This window comes from Silurus aristotelis, assembly GCF_946808225.1.
Source record: "Silurus aristotelis genome assembly, chromosome: 12".
In the NCBI taxonomy this organism is placed as follows: domain Eukaryota; kingdom Metazoa; phylum Chordata; class Actinopteri; order Siluriformes; family Siluridae; genus Silurus; species Silurus aristotelis.
The window spans coordinates 21,505,456-21,527,307 of NC_139585.1; the positions used below are offsets into that span (position 1 = coordinate 21,505,456).

The 21,852-nt window shown below is 37.3% G+C and overlaps 1 protein-coding gene across 2 annotated transcripts in view; it reads left to right on the forward strand.

The window, feature by feature from the left end:
• Positions 1–21,852, forward strand: part of prkg1 (protein kinase cGMP-dependent 1) — a 194,727-nt gene that overhangs the window by 12,350 nt on the left and 160,525 nt on the right. For both annotated transcript variants that reach the window (XM_083556777.1, XM_083556776.1), the window contains exon 2: positions 8,571–8,737. In XM_083556777.1, the coding sequence (XP_083412903.1) occupies positions 8,571–8,737 (167 nt within the window). The remainder of the gene's footprint in view (positions 1–8,570; positions 8,738–21,852) is intronic.

Here is a 21,852-nt window from a genome sequence, read left to right on the forward strand (position 1 = left end):
TCAAGAACCTGTTCTAGTTTTATTATAACATTTTGCAGCTGCTCTCATCATCCAGAGCAACTTACAATTTCATTTAGACATCTGAGCAGTTGATGGTTAAAGACCTGGTAGTTTTCAAGCGTTTGTTGTCCTGATCATGAGAAAGTGTTTTTTTTTTTTAATATGAGTGTATGAATAAATTGTAATATATCCACACTGGTTCATTAAACGCTGCATATTATGAGCATTTCGCTTCAAAACTGATATAATCTTCAACTCTTTCTTCTTTCTGTGGTCAGGACTCCATTGTAACAGCTACAGAGTTCCTGCATGCGGTGCAGCTTGACTTATTTTGCCAACCACTGTATAAATAATGTTGCTGTCAGTCATCATCCGTCTACATGATTTACTGAGGGTCTCTCAAAGCAACAGGTCTGAATGAATATGTAAAGTGCTGACGGTTTTTCCAGGGCTGGATTGCCCCACTTGTTGCTGCTTCCCGCTCACTCAGGCTAACGCTGACGTGAAGCAGCCGAGATACTAATATCGTAAAGCTTTTATTTGTAATATTAATAATAATAATTATAATACATTATAATAATTCAAGGTATCTGCATTCATGGAGTTCATGGAGCAGGATTCCCTCAGACAGTATTCTTGCATCTTCTCTCTCTCTCTCTCTCTCTCTCTCTCTCTCTCTCTCTCTCTCTCTCTCTCTCTCTCTCTCTCTCTCTTCTCCACTCTCCATTTCCTTCTTTTGGTGAGAGTGGGAGAGCATTTTACAGCTGTCAGTGCCTGCATGACATATATATTCACTTCCAAAGTAGAAAGAAAAGCAATATTGTTCCGGCTCTAGATGAGTGCAGTCTGTTCTTTTTTTCAGGGTTCGTCTTCTGCGTTAAATCTATGCAGTGTCTGGAAAGCGTCTGCTCTCGCTGCTCTCGCTGCTCTCGCTGAAGTAGATCCAGGGCGATGTAATGGTGTAGGTGCACACAACAATTTATAGCATGCGATCATACAAAAGTGTGCAGGATACACAGAGAGAGAATGATGTCGCTGATGTATGTATGCATGTGTATTTCTTATTGGGTAAAATATTTCAGCTGGTAATAATAAAGTTCTGAAGTAATGCAGGATGGATGCGGAGCAGATGGAAATGAGCGCGTACGTATGGCCGCGCACGTTTTGAAGCGGATATTAATTGCGCAGTGGCAGATGTCAGTGCGCATCCAAGCTTCCGCAGGATATTATATTTCTTTGCAACGATTTGTTTTCTTTCCAGCTATTATCTTTAAAACTATTTTTGAAAAAGAAGAGTGGGTTGGAATACACCAGACGTTTTTGCCAGTGTCACAGCATCAGGTTGCAGTGCCTGAAGGCTATTTATTTATTTTTTTCTGACTAAGCCTTATCAGGTCTCCTGAGGGACAGGGTTTAGATGCTAAATGTCTATTACATTGCAATAAATGTAATCTTTTTTTCATTTTGGAATTGTGCATTTAATCCCATTCGACTGAACGTTTATAGCACAAGATGACAGAGTAAAAGAAGTCCTTGAAAAAGAAAAGTATTCAGCAAAAGATTCTCTCAATCCAAGGCCTCGGTAAAGGTTTTTTCCCTCGGAATGCGTCTATCCCTGAGAGCATACTTTCTCCTTATAAGGCTGTTGCTCTGACTTGGACTCTGTGGCCTCACGCACATAAATCTTTTCAAACAAAAGAGTGGAAGTGAGGTTAAGGAAACACACACCAAGTGTACATGAGTGGACAGCCAAGGGCAGGAGCATCTGTGAGCATCCGTGAGCATCCGTGAGCATCCTGACTCACAACAGATGCCAGGATTTCTGAATCTATTTGGCTTGCCGTAATAAAACTCAATGTGGATGAAATACAGCTCTGGCATTCCTCTGAGCTCTAATGATGCATCTTCATATCAAAGACTTTCATTCGATATTGTGGAGCCTGACGAAAGGTGGCATTTTATTCGCCGTCTCCATGGCCACCTTCCCCTGAAAGCGGCGCTCGTTTTGGACAAGTCTCGTACTGAGCTGGTTTTGAATGATAGCCACCTCATGTGGCTGCCAGCTCGGAAGGAAACTTTGGCACTCAGCAGCGCTGTCCTTTCTGATCTCGCTAATGAACAGGAGAGTCTTTGGTGTTTATGAATGCCTAATGAAGTGCCAGTGCATCTGGTAGTGAAGTTTTTTTTTTTGTGCTTATTCAGTGTTTGCATGCATGGAGTCTTACAAGTTGGGTGGCACAGGCAGAACTTTTTTTTCTTTTTTTTTTATCATTTTTTTGTTTTGTTTTTGAATCAATCCTCATGGTTTTTAATAGCTGTTACTATAAGGTCATACTGTAGATCTCAAAGAATTTGGGAGCCATTTCATCAAGGGTCTATAATAGGAAAATTTCACAGTGTGCCTGAGAACACTGAGAACAGAAAAAAAAACATAAATCACCAGACAGACCTCAGTCAGGTCAGTGAAGCATGTGGGTTTAGCTTCTGATTACAATCTCTCCTGGACATTGGTGATTAAATGATTTATGGAAATGTGATTTGCAATTTAAAGCGTGCTATCATATGCACATCTATGACAGTCAATCTTTATAACTGAGCATTCAAATGAAATTTTGATTTCTTTAAAGGACATCGCGGATCGGGTTTGTCAGGAAAGACACTATAAACTATTAGGGTATTAGGGATATGCGTTATGGGCTAAAGTAGTATTCGAATATTTCAATGCATTATTCAAATATTTGAATGTTTTAAATGCCATTCATACACACAAAATCTTTTTTTCTGCCTCATTTAATTAGGTCTTGGTCATTTTCTATCTACCACATGCTTCCTTGGAGACACATAAAGCCAGCTATGGAAATACACTACATAAACAAACCTGACCACAGGATTCATATGATTTTGTTCAGGTCCTGTTAATTTGACATTCACTCTTCTTTTCTGAGAAGAAATGCACATATTACTCTCCTGCTATTTCAAAGCTCTGATGCTAGCTAGTGAATGTTTACCCACAAAATTCAAAATGAATCATATATAGAACGGCAAATAAGTTTTTATAAATCAATGACGTAAGAATTCAAGAACTACTCCATCAATGACAAGTAACTTACAAGATACTTGTTTTTTGGGGCCTCAGAAACCATGCCGATATCTGCGGGGGGGGAACGCAGAATTTTGCGATCGTTCTTAAAATGGATGATTCCCTGATCAGTGCCCTGATTTTTTTTAATATCCCGTTCCACATTTAGTTCTCATTACTGTTATAATAACCTTTACTCCTCTGTGAAGGTGTTCCACTAGATTTTGGAGTGTGCTTGTGGTAATTTGTGCTCATTCAGCCACAAAGGCATTAGTAAAGTCAGGTACTGATGTAGGTGCTGAGGCCTGGAGTGCAGTCTGCTTTAAAATTCATTCCAAAGGTGAGGTCAGAGCGCTATAGCAGGCCACTTAGGATCTTCCACACCAACCCACAGGCTCATTGGGAAGAACCACATATGGCTGGAAAAGTCAAGATTCCTAAAAGTCATGATCCTTTTGTCCATTTTGTATTTGTCAATTTATATATACAGTGAGGAAAATAAGTATTTGAACACCCTGCTATTTTGCAAGTTCTCCCACTTAGAAATCATAGAGGGGTCTGAAATTGTCATCGTAGGTGCATGTCCACTGTGAGAGACATAATCTAAAAAAAAAAATCCAGAAATCACAATGTATGATTTTTTGACTATTTATTTGTATGATACAGCTGCAAATAAGTATTTGAACACCTGAGAAAGTCAATGTTAATATTTGGTACAGGAGCCTTTGTTTGCAATTACAGAGGACAAACGTTTCCTGTAGTTTTTCACCAGGTTTGCACACACTGCAGGAGGGATTTTGGCCCACTCCTCCACACAGATCTTCTCTAGATCAGTCTGGTTTCTGGCCTGTCGCTGAGAAACACAGAGTTTGAGCTCCCTCCAAAGATTCTCTATTGGGTTTAGGTCTGGAGACTGGCTAGGCCACGCCAGAACCTTGATATGCTTCTTACAGAGCCACTCCTTGGTTATCCTGGTTGAGTGCTTCGGGTCATTGTCATGTTGGAAGACTCAGCCTCGACCCATCTTCAATGCTCTAACTGAGGGAAGAAGGTTGTTCCCCAAAATCTTGCAATACATGGCCCCGGTCATCCTCTCCTTAATACAGTGCAGTCGCCCTGTCCCATGTGCAGAAAAACACCCCCAAAGCATGATGCTACCACCCCCATGCTTCATAGTAGGGATGGTGTTCTTGGGATGGTACTCATCATTCTTCTTCCTCCAAACACGTTTAGTGGAATTATGACCCAAAAGTTCTATTTTGGTCTCATCTGAACACATGACTTTCTCCCATGACTCCTCTGGATCATCCAAATGGTCATTGGCAAACTTATGACGTTCCTGGACATGTGCTGGTTTAAGCATAGGAACCTTCCGTGCCATGCATGATTTCCAACCATGACGTCTTAGTGTATTACCAACAGTAACCTTGGAAACAGTGGTCCCAGCTCTTTTCAGGTGATTGACGAACTCCTCCCGTGTAGTTTTGGGCTAATTTCTCATCTTCCTTAGGATTATTGGGACCCCACGAGGTGAGATCTTGCATGGCGCCCCAGTCCGAGGGAGATTGGCTTAGCTTCTTAGCTTCATGTTTAGCTTCTTCCATTTTCTAATGATTGCTCCAACAGTGGACCTTTTTTCACCAAGCTGCTTGGCAATTTCCCCGTAGCCCTTTCCAGCCTTGTGGAGGTGTACAATTTTGTCTCTAGTGTCTTTGGACAGCTCTTTGGTCTTGGCCATGTTAGTAGTTGGATTCTTACTGATAGTATGGGGTGGACAGGTGTCTTTATGCAGCTAACGACCTCAAACAGGTGCATCTAATTTAGGATAATAAATGTGGTGGAGGTGGACATTTTAAAGGCAGACTAACAGGTTTTTGAGGGTCAGAATTATAGCTGATAGACAGGTGTTCAAATACTTATTTGCAGCTGTATCATACAAATAAATAGTTAAAAAATCATATATTGTGATTTCTGGATTTTTTTTTTTTAGATTATGTCTCTCACAGTGGACATGCACCTACGATGACAATTTCAGACCCCTCCATGATTTGTAAGTGGGAGAACTTGCAAAATAGCAGGGTGTTCAAATACTTATTTTCCTCACTATATATATATATATATATATATATATATATATATATATATATATATATATATATATATATATATATATATATATATATATATATATTTATTTATTTATTTATTTATTCAAAGGCTCTGGCATGGAGAAGCTGATGCTGGATCTGTGATGATCACAAATGTTGAGCTCAGTAGCTCCTACTTTTATAACCATAAAGACTGTAGAAAGAACATTACATATAATCTTATACTCCAGTGCTCATGTTAATTCTCTCTCCAGTGTTCTGTATTGTTGAAAGATTTATGATCAAACTCTTGATGTCACCCAAATGAGGATGAGGTTCCCCTTTTGAGTCTGGTTCCTCTCAAGGTTTCTTCCTCATAACATCTAAGGGAGTTTTTCCTTGCCACAGGCTTGGGATAAATCCTCATGGATAAATGCACACCATTCACCTTAACTGTTGAATTTTGTAAAGCTGCTTTGAGACAATGTCTGTTGTGAAAAGTGCTATAGAAATAAACTTGACTTGACTTGACTTGGTATATATAAATTCATAAATATCCACATATAGACTCATTTGTCGTGTTCACCACTGGCAAAAGTATATCCTCTCGTGTGTTTGGAAGAAGCATGTTTTTTAAACCCCACATTCGAGATTAAGTAGAATTGATGACTCCATTATGCCATCTGTCGTATGTTCTATTCGATGTCAGTGTTGGCGAATTGAATCTTGAGCCTCTTACAGAATATGATGTGCCGTTTTTCTAACGTTCCCCGCACTGACCTACTGACTCTAGATGATCAAAAAGTCATAACTATGGATTCATTAGTACCATTGTATTCTACTATTTCAAGGACTTTTTTTCCACATCAGAACAAAATTGCGTGTCTGCTTCTAGAAAAAAAAGCTAACTGAATAATTTCCCTTGTGCGTTTATCTCCTTTACGGTTCCTATTCTTGCCATTCAGAGTCGACCCCGAGTCTATGTGGAAAAAAGGGGGTTGTCTGAATGCAATTGCTTGATTAAGTAGAGAAATGAGAGGGTGATGGAATAGGCTGCATATTCTGAAAATCCCCATTAACTCAAAGTCTACTGAGTCACTCAGGGCAAATTTCCATTTTATGATAACATAATTGGGTAGTAAAGATAGAACTCTGATACTTGTAGAGAGTGGTATGTTTCTAATGTCATCCTTATTAAAAGTGTATCTCTATATTAATACCCACTGGGGCTTGTTTCTGTGCTAGAGTCAGGATTTCGAGTCATTATGCAACAGCTCATTAAAACTTTCATACAAACTGCACAAATCTTTGCCAATTAATACACATGTACTTATCTTAACTCTTTTAGGCCTAATGAGTACAGTACAAGTTAAGCCTGAGTGCCGAAATAAAGAAATAATGTAGTAATAAAAATCAGTTTATGAGAAAAGATTATAGGTCTGAGCTTTATTTTATTAGATGTCCGAGGCAGGGTTTCGGTCAAAAACTTACACTTATGGTCTGCAATATAGTGCAAAATCAGGATCAACACGAGGAGAAAGGAGAGAACCAATCGGGAAATATAATCAGAGTTAGTCATTAAAAAAGAACACAATCTTACAAGGAACATGCATGATGGAACTGTTGAAGCAAAGAGTCACTGAAGAGAAAAACAGGAACCTAGTACGTTAGAAATCGAATATTGAAAATATTGAAATAGACGTTTGCTCTGGGGTGGAAATTACACTGGTCACTGGATTGGAAGAGGCTCCGAAAATGACACCTGAAGTGTTTATACACAATTTTTTGAGTAGGCACAATGTATGCTTTAATACAGCTGAGATTACTACATTGGAAAACTTTTAATAGCAGCATATATATAGTTTTTCCTATATATTATTTATAAGGTGAGCAATGTGTATTTATCCCCGATGAGCGGCCGTGGCGACTGTGGCAAGGAAAAACTCCCTTAGATGTTCTGAGGGAGAAACCTTGAGACTCCAGACTCAAAAGGGGAACCCATCCTCATTTGGGTGATATCAAGAGTGTGATTATAGTCTAAAACAATACAAAACACTGGAGAGTGAGAACTAACATGAGCATAGTTTAAATGATTGACATTGTTTTTCGTGTATTTTTACCCTCTAACTGGTGGAAAATTAAAAGAGCCTATTTACATACTTAGAACCTACTTACGAACTGTACAACACCTCTTTATGTTTGTTTTTGTCAGGAGATCAAAATCCTGATCCTAGCATCCTGATGATGCTACAGCCATTCATGTTTGGAACCTAAAGGGAGTAAATCTAGTTGTTCTTTTTTCTGGGACAGCTGTCATTCTCTTTCCTGTCAATCAGAGCAACACTAGTCAATCAAGGCCATCTGTGAGCTCATATACGTGGCATTTTATCCAGTGTGTTTTGAAGCAGTTTGGAATGATGGAGATGCCTGAGTCAGGAGGAAGCACGTGTTAGACTTTACCCTCCCCATTTGGTAGTTCTATGATGCTGTCTGGAAAGCAGTGGAGGACAGCATCAATGTGTCTTGGTGTAGATTCCTCAAATCTCTGAAAATGTACATGAAGAATGGACACAATTTCTTCCAAATGATGTTCTTTTGTTTGGTGTTCTGATTAGCAACCTGTCTGTAGGTCTTATACACACCTCAGCCCAAAGGAAATAATGACAAAAGGAGCATTGAAACCCCTTTCATATTAATAGAATTGAAATGGACCCTACTTCAGTGAGCATTAGCCCGCAGCGTGAAAAACCCCCAGCGTAGTTCGAATGTATCTGAGAGTCATCGCTCTACCTTAGGGCTGCAAGTTCACTGTAGCCGATGTTTCATTTCCCTGCCCTGGAGTGCAAATTGAAGCAAAGTGTTCTGATTTATCTCAAGCAGACGGAGCGTTGCGCTTTCGCATTATCGGCATAATAAAATAATTAAAGTCAACCAGAGCATGGATGGAAAATAGTGGCTTCTAAAAGGGCATCTTTAAATGGCATTCTGCCAGTAATGACAGGGTCTCCTGATGCACGACAAAACAAAAAAAAGACAAAACATGCCGCACAGCCCTCAATCAATAAGGCTGAGGCTGTTATTTAATATTTATTTCTGTGGAAATGAGAACCCATTTATTGGTGAGAGGCAGCATTGCTTGCATTTACATCACGTGGACATTAAGTTTATATTCACGTGATGTTATTTTCTCAAAGAAATAACCACTTTTTTGGACGTGCTCGCGAAAAAATGGGATGACACCATCTTATCTAAAAGCTATCAATAAGGTTATTAAATTCCATGTTTACCTGAAAGTCTATAGGTTGCCAAGATATCTATTGATTTTTTTTTTGTAGGTCTTGTGTTCAATTGTTTTTTCTTTTTATTTACAGCTTCTAACCCATCAAGTTTTTTCCCACCCGTAGATCCAAGGAGCTTATCAAGGAGGCCATTCTGGACAATGATTTCATGAAGAACTTGGAGCTCTCTCAGATTCAGGAGATAGTGGATTGCATGTACCCGGTGGAATATGACAAAGAGAGCTGCATTATTAAAGAGGGCGACGTGGGCTCGCTCGTCTACGTTATGGAAGGTGAGCAGTGATGTGAAAATTACATATGGGGATGAAAAAGTCAATTGTTTGTCTCAGGGCCGCTTAGATTCATTAAAGGTTTAATTATTTAAAAACCGAATTGATCACGGTCAAAGGTGTTTATAAAATGAGCAAAGTATGCAAATGGTGTCAGACTCAATCAGTGGCGGCGGTAATTAATCACTGATGCCTGTTATAATTGCTGCTATTTGCAGAATCTTGTGTTATCAACATTTTAACCCTGTACTTCACCAACAGAGGACAGGAAGGAATATTTGGAGTGTCTTTGTGAAAAGAATTAGACATCGATTAGTTCTAAACCTCTTGTCCCTTTTTTCTAACAGGTTGTTTGCATGTCAACCACTGTTTGTTTTTCTTTTATTGCCTCTTGATCCATTTTTCGCCCAATAAACCAAACCTTTTCTCCAACGCTCGAAAGCAGGATTTCAAACAACTTGAGCTGCATTAACACATTTGTCGGGTTTTAGTTGAACGTGCAAAAAGAAAGTTGTTTTACTGATTAATTATTGTACAGTATCTTTAACTGAAACATTAATGATTTATACCACAGTGCTCTTGATTTCTCAAATTTGATTGGTCAAAAGATTTATAGCCACAGTTTTGTTAATTTGACAATTCTACCTAGCTTTCTTCGAACATGTCATAGCAGCCAGAAAGGTTAATGAAGGTTTATACTTTTTCAGAGGCACATAATGACTTCTTTTATAACTGATGCTTTGCTACTTTTGATGTTTAATATTTTGAATACGCCAACATTGAGTGTGCATTGTAATGGTCAGCTCGTTTTTCACCACTGGAGAGTCTTCATAACCGAGGACGGTTTCTGCGCAACATGGCAAGCTGTGTCTTGTTTTTTAGAAAGCGAAAAATTGTTCGGTTATTTAAAAATCCATACAGATTTTTCCGGCTTGCGTTTATTGCTGGAGTGGCTGAGAAGGTCCTCTGTCAATACAACAGCGGCCTCTAGAGGCAAATCACTAAATGGCATTGGTTTTGCACTTGAGACTACGTGCTGCACGGAGAGAGAGCACAGTGTCCGAGGGAACGCTATATTTGATTTATTATTGATAATTTATGAATTATATTATTATATTTATACATTTTTATATTTATGTTAACAAGAACACATTTAATTACTGCTTTTTTATTTTTGTAATGAATTCCAGTATTATTTTACGTGGAGAGTTTTCCGGTATCCATTTTATTAACTTTCTGTTAATTGATCAGTTATCAGCAAGTACGATTCAACCTAGCTATCGGTATCGGTAAAATCCACTCCGTCGACCTCTTTTGTTGTATTTTTTAGAAGATAAATAATAACTAATAAACCTCTTTACAATAACCGTAAATACAAATATTATGAAGCATTTTGTGTTGTTCAGAAATGAAAAAACTCGATAAAATATGTTTTACTACATGTGGAAGAAAAAAGTATATTTTAGTAATAATTTTTTTTTGGAAAGGCCAGCCAAGACTTCGGGATGGCATCACAGCACCATGTCGTAATTGTTTTCTTATAACAGCACATCCTGAAGTGTTTTACTTGTACTTCAAACCAAGAATAATGAATTACTTCCCCTGTAGCAGACTCTTTAGATATGGGAATATGAAAGACATGGGTTATTGTACTTATTGGTATTCAGTGGTGTTAGCTGGGGTCAGAGTGGACCTGGAGATGATACTTGTACTGATTTCAGAGTGCCTGCCTGGTTGTGAGCTTTGATCGAGTCGCACTCAGCTGCTGATTACATTTAAACAAGACAGATACCCTTATTTAAGCCCAGGTACAAAATACACGGCTGCGCTGAATTTGAGGTTAAGGTAACCAGACCTGAAAGAGAAGAACCCACCCCCCCAATTTTTTTTTTTTATTAAATAAAAAATAAATAAATAAAAAACATAAATAAAGTGCCACACCTTCAAATGCCACCTGAATTGTCAGCCATTTTCTGAGCCCAGGGTCTTGCCACAGGGAGTTGACATTTTGCCGTGGTATCTTGCTGCTTAGGTGTGTGGGTTTGAGATCTAATAGACTCTTTTTTTCTACAGCTTTGAACAACAACCCTGCAGGGGGTGTGCAGTTTACTGCAAAACCTTTCTTAGTGAGCTCCTAGGCTTTGGCATTTTGGCATCACCGTAGCCATAGACAGACTTAGAGCCTTAGTTCCTGCTGTGCTTTTTCAGGCTATTCAGTTGAGGTATTCTGGCTTTGACACATTCATGCAGTGGGTCATAATCTAGCATCCAGTGCTTGTGGCGTTAAAGGGGCTTGGAAAAGGGACAGGCATCATATGTTTTTCTTTTGCTATTGTAAGACAGAGTTACCAGATGTGCAATCACGCTATATCTGGGCACATTTTAAAATAAATCTGTGCGCAGTGCATGTTTGACTAATGTTTGAATCAGTTAGAGAGTAGGATAAGTGTCAGGGTGAAACACGAGTGTAACTTCTGCACAGGTTCTGCCTATCGCTGAATGTTGAGATCTGAGGAAGTGATTCATTGCAGCTCATTACAAGATACTATAAATTCACATAGATTCTAAAAGACACTCTAAAGAGAGTGAAATACGGTGCATTCAGAAAGTTGTCACACGCCTTCATGTATACTTATAAGTTGTAGCCTTATGATGACAAGAGGTGTTTCTATGTTTTTAGAAAACAATCAAATGAACTCGGTTTATGTAAAAAGACTCCAATGTTACTCTCAGCACACTAATATGTTAATAGAATGATATTAATGAGTCAAACACTGATTGATTTCTATTCAAATTATAATGAGCCCAAAACCTTCTTTTCAATTACTTAAAAAAATGCGCAAAAAAGGTCACAGGAGTTGTGACAAGTTAGAGTCAGTAGTTTCTTCCATCATTTATTCCTCTCAAAATGTTCTGCTTGCTGTTGAACTGACGCTGAACTGTATGTTAGTGTAAGTGGAAACCACCAAGCTGCAATCAAAACAAGTTTAAAACCGAGCGCTCGCTCGACACTGATTGGTGACTTGCAGCGTGTTTGACCAGTTAATTTTTTTATCCACTCATAATTAAAAAGGAACGACTGACTACACAAAATGTAGAAAAAAGATATTTGTAAAGTAAAAGTTTTTCAAATCTTTTTCAAAGTCTCATCAAATAGAAATACTCTAGTAAAGCACAGATACATAAAAAAAAATCTACTTAAATACAGTAACAAAATATATTTACTCCTTCATACATGTCCTTCACTGGGTTCACTTACAGACAAAGAAGGCTACGTTACTGCATAGTTTCCCAAGAGCATAGTGGCCTCCATTATTCTTAAATGGGGGAACATACAGGAGCTATCTGTTTAAGCAAACTGACTAACCAGGCACAAGAACCCTGCCAGGAGCGGTGAAAAAATTATCATCACTCATTTTAAGCAATATTGTTCTCAGCTTTAAGCCATAGTAAACAGATAGAAGCCTCTTCTAGGTACAGGGCAAATTCAATTCAAATTCATTCAAATGGCTGTGTGCCTTTCCAAATCAAGTCCAATCAATTTGCTATGGGTGAACTTCTATCAAAGTTCAAAAATGGTCAAGAGAAATGGGATGCACACGAGCTTAATTTGAAGTGTCATAGAAAAGGTGCGAATACTTACATCAAAGGGGAAAATTTTGTTTTTTGTTTTTATATGTCTGCTTGCAAATCTGTTTATTGCTTTGCCATTATGGGAAGTGTAGAAAAAACCCCCACTTTTTATTGCATTTTCGCACAAGGCTGCAACATAAAATATATTAAAAAGCGGTCTGAATGCACCATATCACATACACTGTTTTGGAGAAAAGCTTGCAGACACCTGGCTAAAAGATTTGTATCCTGTCTCAGGGTATGTGCTTCCCAATTCCATATTAAGTCCCCAATTGCTGTAATAACCTCCACTCTTCCAGGGAAGATGTTTCACTAAATTTTGGTATGGTGTGGTAGTGGAAATGCATGCTCATTCAGCCACAAGGATGTTAGTAAAATCAGGTGCAGTGAAGAGGCCTGGGGTGCAGTCAACATTGCAAATCATTCCAACAGTGTTCAAGCGCTCCATATAAGGCCATTCGAGATCTTCTACTCATATCTTTAGCTGGGTTTGTGCACTGGTGCATTGTCATGCTGGAACAGATTTGGGTCTCCTAGTTCAAGTGGAGGGAAAATACAATTCTACAGCATCCAAAGACATCCTATACAATTGTGTGTGTCCAGGTTTCTGTTAACAGATTGTGGAAGAATCACATATGGCTGGAAATGGCAGATGCCCCGATATTGTTATCCATATAGTGTATCTTTCATTACAGCCTCACACACAACTGGAATGAACAGTGCAACTCAGTGTCAGGGGCATAATAATACTTAATGATGTTTAGGGCAGGTCTGACTATCCTTTATTAAATATTCAAAGGCCTGAAAGTGCAGTGCTGTTTGTTAGTTATATTTATGTGCATTCAGCAGTGACATAACACAGCATCAATCTTTATTTAGATATGTGCTAAGTGCTCCAGACATCTATGGAAACAAGTTTGGGCCACATATGAAAGAATATTAAACAATCAGATTCACAATCATATTAAATATTAGACTTTTGACTTCTAACGCTAGTTCATATTGTGAGTTGGTGCAAATTGTTTGCTTCCACTTAATAAGATATCCTCTCCCCATAAATAAACTACACCATCACCTCAGGCACAACATCCATTCCCTTGGAATTGCTAGTTCCCGCAACTAAATCATCAACACGAATGTTTGTCCACACAATGCTGATTATATTTTGTAATTTGGTCATTGAAAATGAAATCACTGAGCCATAATTGTGAATTAACTGCTTGCAGCTGTGAGATGCTAAATCTAGATTATCACTATTGCATGATGAACTTGCATGGCATTGATTTAAAATGGTTGTTTCAAACAAGTGTCACGAAAAGGATGTGGATTTTCTACATAATATCTGCTTTATTCTCGTGATCCAAAACGTTGTGAGTGGATTTAAAATATATATATATATATATATATAATAAAATATTTGGTTCAAATTGAATGTATGTCAGATGTTAATGTTTTGATTAGACTCATTTAAAAATAGGGCAATTTACATGAGTAATGAGCGCATTATAATGTGTTAAATCTCCACAGTAAGAAGATAATATCTCTATTGTCATATTTGATTTTGACTGGGTTTGAAATTTTTGTAATATAATAATAATCATAATTATTATTATGATTTTTATGATCATAATAGTAATAATAGCAATATTAATAAGTATTATTCTTTTTTTACTAGGCATTTTACATTTTCTAACAAACTTAGTATGTTCTATTACCACAGTCTAAACAAAGTACTGTATTAGAAATGTCTGTAAGCGCAGCAAGTTACTAAGTAACTCTTAGTAACACTAAGTACACAGTTACTAAACGTGAATGAATAAACACTTTAAAAACAATGCTGTAAATTCATGTTGAATGAGTTAATGTGGTCTTTATTTGTCCCTCTGGCTTTGTATTTGACCTCCTCACCCCACATGACGGTAAAACACCAGTCCTGATGTACACTAACCAGATTTCGTGTTTGGCAGTCCTTTCTAATAAATCTGTATTTGTATCTATTTAGAAAACTCAGTAATGTAACTCTGTGCATTTCATCATTTTATATTGTTATATAGCTATAAGAATTTGAACAGGAATGCTTTCTTCACCTTATAGCTATAAAATGTCATTCTTTTTTATACACACAATAATCAATGAGTTGGGTTAAGTGTGTGGTTTTTTTTTATTAGAGAATTGCAGGTAAAAATATAAAAAATCTCCACATGATGAATGATATTTCGATATGGCAGCTGTTTGTTGTGTCTCCATTGAAATAACAGCCACCTATAAATTGAAAACCGTGACATTCTCCTGAATCATTCAGGTTCACACAATGAAGTGCTTCCACCGGCATGGACAATTATAAAGAGAACTGCACAATGGCACAATGCTGGTATAAAAAAAGGCTCGTCCGCTGAGATCTTGAGTTTTTTGAGTTGGAGTGATGTAAACAGGAACCTCAGTTTTCCCCGTCTGCGGTGCTAATGATGAAACCGAGCTATACTTAACCCCTGCGAGTTTGTAAATAAACAGGCACGAGAGTCGACGCGTTCCTTTTTCGGAAGAGCGCGCAGATGCGACGGATTTGCGAGTAACAGCCGAAACAGATGATCTGCCAAGCTGCCACAAACTGTCTCCGGATGACGAGGGTCGCTTAGCAACCTCATTAATGCACATAGACCCGCCCGCAGGAACAAAATGGTTCGGTTTGGATTGATGTCGTTGTTAATTATCTTTTCAATGATGCTTAATTATGGGAGTGGAATTCTGTAGAGGAAAAAAAACAACAACATTTATTTCGGATTAAATGTATGTCACAGTTTTTAAAGTTTATTTTTTTAAAAGTATTAGCTTGATACAAAAATAAATAAATGAATAGACAAATAAATAATAGTGAGAGAAATCTCCATAATATTTTGATTAATTATTTCTATTTATGTAAGCGGAAGTCCATAGGGAAAAAAATGTGTGTGGAAATTATTCATAATTGTCCATATCTGTATCTGTACCTGTCATATGCCGCTGCCATATCTGCAAACTCCATAATGCCAATAGACCTGCCTGCAGGAATAAAACGGTTCTGTTTAAAGATAATTGTTAATTATCTTTTTAATTATGCTTCACATGAGCTGGATGAGAAAGAAGAAGTGATATACGTATTATACATTCAACACTTTTCTTCTAATATTACTAGTTGAATATCCAAAATTAATTGACCATGATGTTTGAATAACCAGACAGACCCATCTTGTGGCACCAAGTATACATTTATAATTAATTATAATTAAGCAAGTATAAATCTTCCCCATTATGAAGTAAAATAGTTTGTGCCACGTTTGTGCAAATGACAGCTGTTATATATAAAAAAAACAAAAAACTGAAATATTAAAATCTGTGTATCAGTGTGAAATTTGTTCCCGTAGCTCTGTTGAATTTGTGTGAGATCAATCATCGAGATGAAATCGAAACTTAATGAAGTTTTAACTGCAGTGTAAACCTCTTTGGATTACCGAACATGGTGTGACATGACGTTCTATTTTAATCTGACGGCCACTATTTGCATCTTAAATTTACTAAACCAGTGAAAAGAAAGACAGAAATTGTCACCATGCACCATGCGAGAGCAGTGCTTTTCAGCAACAGGGTTTTAGCCAAGAGAACCTGATTTACCTCAGCTTATGACTTTTAATACCTGTACTGGAAATGTAATCTCTCGAATTTTTACCGTCCCATTCATCTGCTCCTGCTTACATGAGAGTAAAACCTGTGAGCTTAAAAATCCATATGCTTTGGGGTATTGAACTGACAAAAAAATATTATAAAAAATGATTTAAATAATATAAATTACAACGTCACAGGGTGCTGGAAACCTTTTTTCCCCTTGCACCTCAAACCCGCATACCACATGATAGTGCTGCTTGCTTGCTCTGCATGAAAATACTTTTAACAATCAGCAGGAGAAAAGCACCCATAGCTATAAACGTGCAATTCCATACACAGTCAGGGGCCTAAACGATCAGAGATTGTTAGAAACTTAGCGGTTGTGAAGTGTGGAATTTAAATTGCCTAGAACGTGACGCATCTGTTGTGTAAGTCCTCCCAGAAGGAAAGTGAGGACAATCATATAATAAGGATGTCTCCGTTGAAGGTAGAGTAATGAAAATAAGATAAAGGGGTACAATCAGAAATGGGATGAAAGCAAAAAAAGGAAATTGTTGTTAGCAGCAGCCTGGAGAATTCGGATTAGAACGCTTTTTATTTTTTTGATACTGCAAAAATTTGCATAGACGGAATTAGCATTTTCATCCTGTTTGCCGACAACTTTGCTGCATTTTTTACAAGCTAACATCCTGTTCATGAAGGCTCATATTAGCACATGAAATACTTTATACTTGGGAGAAATTTTACATAATTTGTTCTTCAAATTGTATAGTTGATCTAATACAGATTCAACATACAGTACAGACCAAAAGTTTGGACACACCTTCTCATTCAAAGAGTTTTCTTTATTTTCATAACTATGAAAATTGTAGATTCACACTGAAGGCATCAAAACTATGAATTAACACGTGGAATTATATATGGAATTATATACATAACAAAAAAGTGTGAAACAACTATAAATATGTCATATTGTAGGTTCTTTAAAGTAGCCACCTTTTGCTTAGATTACTGCTTTGCACACTCTTGGCATTCTCTTGATGCCTACTTTGAAGAACCTACAATATGACATATTTTCAGTTCACTTTTTTGTTATGTATATAATTCCATATATAATTCCACATGTGTTAATTCATAGTTTTAATGCCTTCAGTGTGACTCTACAATTTTCATAGTCATAAAAATAAAGAAAACTCTTTGAATGAGCAGGTGTGTCCAAACTTTTGGTCTGTACTGTATTTATAATATATATAAACTTTTGGTCTGTACTGTATTTATAATATATATAAACTTTTGGTCTGTACTGTATATATAATATATATAAACTTTTGGTCTGTACTGTATATATAATATATATAAACTTTTGGTCTGTACTGTATATATAATATATATAAACTTTTGGTCTGTACTGTATATATAATATATATTAACTTTTGGTCTGTACTGTATATAGAATATATATAAACTTTTGGTCTGTACTGTATATATAATATATATAAACTTTTGGTCTGTACTGTATATATAATATATATTAACTTTTGGTCTGTACTGTATATAGAATATATTTAAACTTTTGGTCTGTACTGTATATATAATATATATACAGTACAGACCAAAAGTTTGGACACACAAGGTGTGTCCAAACTTTTGGTCTGTACTATAGCTACAGGATGTTATAAAGCTTTTAACTAGGTTTTTTTCAATGTCCTTAATAGTTGTGTCTTATAATCTGTTGTAATCATAGTAACATATATTTACAGTTGCAGACTCTCTCTCTCTTTTCTTCTCTCTTCCTCTACCTCTAATAGCTTTTTATTTTAAAGGAATTCATTCAGATAAATTCACTACTATCTCTGAGTATGATGCAAGACGGGCAGAATGCTAGATCAAAGGCCCCACATGTAAAATAACTAATGAAAATTAAGTTATTTCTGATATTTTTGTTATCGTTTTTTTGTTGGTTTTGCAATGAAAATTCAATGGCAGCCTTAACTTATAAATCCTGGAAAATATAATTATAAGCATGATAATCATGGCTAGGTGTATTTACACCATTTTAATGAATATCGCTTTACATCGCTTTACATCAGGGGGTTATTCGCCTGTATGTTGTGGATTATCCCTTACAATTTAAACTGACAGCCTTGTATAGAGTGATATGATCCACTATAGCATTTTCATCTGATAGTTTTGCAGATAGTGAGCAGAATCATGTCAACAATTTTGTGCAAGTTTGCGATAAACATTAGATTATGATCAGCTTCTTTAAAGGACATTAAAGGATGTAGCAGGAATCCTGCAACTTTGATTCAAGGAAAAAAACTGACCATAAGGTGATAAAAATGGAAATTTATTCATTCACTGACAAAATAAGATTAGCAACAGCAACCGGTAAAAACATTTATCTTCATTTGGTTGTTTGGCAAACAGTCAAATTATACATAACTGTCATTTGGTCATCTTCTGTACATAACAAAACTGGTATAAACTGTTATTAGCTACACAATGACAGAGTATCGCTGTGTTCTGGGCAGATCTGTGATTTTAAGGGGTCTTACTGGTTTATGGAAGTGATTTGCAGATACACAAAATCTACAATGAGATTTGCAACATACATACATAAGTGTTTATGGCCAGGTGTCCACAAACCTTTGTTTGTGGACACCTGGCCATAAACACTTATGTATGTATGTTGCAAATCTTAAAGCTGTATCTGTCCTATTCTCTGAAATATGGCACTTCACAATGTCCAAAATTTTGATAATAATATAAAATTTGTAGTAGGTCTTAAAACTCGCGTCAAATTTAAATTGTACTTGATTCTAATAGCAATTATACTTTTATGGAGATCAAATAGCCAACTCTTTAGTTATAAGGGTTTAATGTTTAGTATTTTAAACCATGTATATGGAAAATCTGCTATATTACACACCTCCATTTTCTTTCATGAAACGTTTTTGTGTTATGTTTTTGCCAGTTTTTAATCAGCGCTCATAAGATTGGTTGCTATAGACATTGCCATTTATATTGGAGCATTGTGTTCAGAAACAACTTCTCTATTCAGTTATTTTTCTTAGAAAAATCCACATTTTAAATCTCTGTCTATAATTAATTTATTTAAAAAATGCTTTTTTTCTTCAAGAAAAATGTTGAAGGACATATTTATAAGATTAGTCAGATAAAGCCTTGCTTTGAGCTTGCTAGCATTAACCATTCATTTAAACACTGCAACTGTGTTCAGAGATTACAAGAACACAGTTCTCACATTCTTTACATCAGCACAGTTCTTACAGTCTTTACTAGAGCACTGCTCTCACAATCTTCACTACAGCACAGGTCTCACAGTATTTACTACAGCACCGCGCTCAGTCTTTAATACAGCACCACTCTCAGTCTTTACTACAGCACCACTCTCAGTCTTTACTACAGCACCACTCTCAGTCTTTACTACAGCACCGCTCTCACAGTTTTTATTACAGCACCACTCTCAGTCTTTACAACAGCACCGCTCTCACAGTCTTTACTACAGCACCACTCTCAGTCTTTACTACCGCACCACTCTCAGTCTTTACTACAGCACCACACTTACAGTCTTTACTACAGCACCGCTCTCACAGTCTATACTACAGCACCACTCTCAGTCTTTACTACCGCACCACTCTCAGTCTTTACTACAGCACCACACTTACAGTCTTTACTACAGCACCGCTCTCACAGTCTTTACTACAGCACCACTCTAACGTTCTTACAGTCTTTCATAGTCTTTACATTAGCATTCTCATAGTCTTTACTACAGCATAGCTCTCACAGTCTTTACATTACCGCTTTCATAGTCTTTACATCACCGTTCTCACAGTCTTTACATCACCGCTCTCACAGTCTTTACATCACCGCTCTCACAGTCTTTTCATCACCGCTCTCATAGAGTTTACATCACCGCTCTCATAGTCTTTACTACAGCACCGCTCTCATAGTGTTTACATCACCGCTCTCATAGTCTTTACATCACTGCTCTCATATTCTTTACTATAGCACCGCTCTCACAGTGTTTACATCAGCGCTCTCATAGTCTTTACATCACTGCTCTCATAATCTTTACTATAGCACCGCTCTCACAGTGTTTACATCAGCGCTCTCATAGTCTTTACATCACTGCTCTCATAATCTTTACTACAGCACTGCTCTCACAGTCTTTACTACAACACCGCTCTCACAGTCTTTACTACAGCACCACTCTCAGTCTTTACTACAGCACCACTCTAATGTTCTTACAGTCTTTACCACAGCATTGTTCTTACAATCTTAGGCAGGAAAACTGTGTTCCATCAGGACCAAAAACTCATACCACTCCACAAAAGCAGCTTCTTCCCATCCACAACTGACCTCATCATCAAGGACCCACCATCATCTCTGATCTGCCTTCCCAAATACTAACACTGATGTAAAACTCACACTGTCATCTCATATGTGTTACATTAACCCAATTAACAAGGACTCCTATATCGCAAACCTTTAGACTTATTTGGGAATATTAGCATTTGCACTGCCTCACTTTACATACCGCTCTTATTGTCTTTACTACAGCAACGCTCTCATAGTCTTTACATCACCGCTCTCATAGTCTTTACTACAGCACCGCTCTCATAGTCTTTACATCAACGCTCTCATAGTCTTTACTACAGCACCGCTCTCACAGTCTTTACATCACTGCTCTCATAGTCTTTTATATCACCGCTCTCATAGTCTTTACTACAGCACCGCTCTTACAGTCTTTACATCACTGCTCTCATAGTCTTTTATATCACCGCTCTCATAGTCTTTACTACAGCACCGCTCTTACAGTCTTTACATCACTGCTCTCATAGTCTTTTATATCACCGCTCTCATAGTCTTTACTACAGCACCGCTCTTACAGTCTTTATATCACTGCTCTCATAGTCTTTATATCACCGCTCTCATAGTCTTTACAACATCAACGCTCTCATAGTCTTTACTACAGCATATCTCTCACAGTCTTTACATCACCGATCTCATAGTCTTTTCATCACCGCTCTCATAGTCTTTACAACAGCACCGCTCTCATAGTCTTTACATCAACGCTCTCATAGTCTTTAACACAGCACCGCTCTCATAGTCTTTACATCACCACTCTCATAGTCTTTACTACAGCACCGCTCTCACAGTCTTTACATTTCTGCTCTCATAGTCTTTATTACAGCACCGCTCTCACAGTCTTTACATCACCGATCTCATAGTCTTTTCATCACCGCTCTCATAGTCTTTACAACAGCACCGCTTTCATAGTCTTTACATCAACGCTCTCACAGTCTTTAACACAGCACCGCTCTCATAGTCTTTACATCACCACTCTCATAGTCTTTACTACAGCACTGCTCTCACAGTCTTTACATTTCTGCTCTCATAGTCTTTATTACAGCACCGCTCTTAGTCTTTACATCACTGCTCTCATAGTCTTTTATATCACCGCTCTCATAGTCTTTACTACAGCACCGCTCTTACAGTCTTTACATCACTGCTCTCATAGTCTTTTATATCACCGCTCTCATAGTCTTTACTACAGCACCGCTCTTACAGTCTTTACATCACTGCTCTCATAGTCTTTATATCACCGCTCTCATAGTCTTTATATCACCGCTCTCATAGTCTTTACAACATCAACGCTCTCATAGTCTTTACTACAGCATATCTCTCACAGTCTTTACATCACCGATCTCATAGTCTTTTCATCACCGCTCTCATAGTCTTTACAACAGCACCGCTCTCATAGTCTTTACATCAACGCTCTCATAGTCTTTAACACAGCACCGCTCTCATAGTCTTTACAT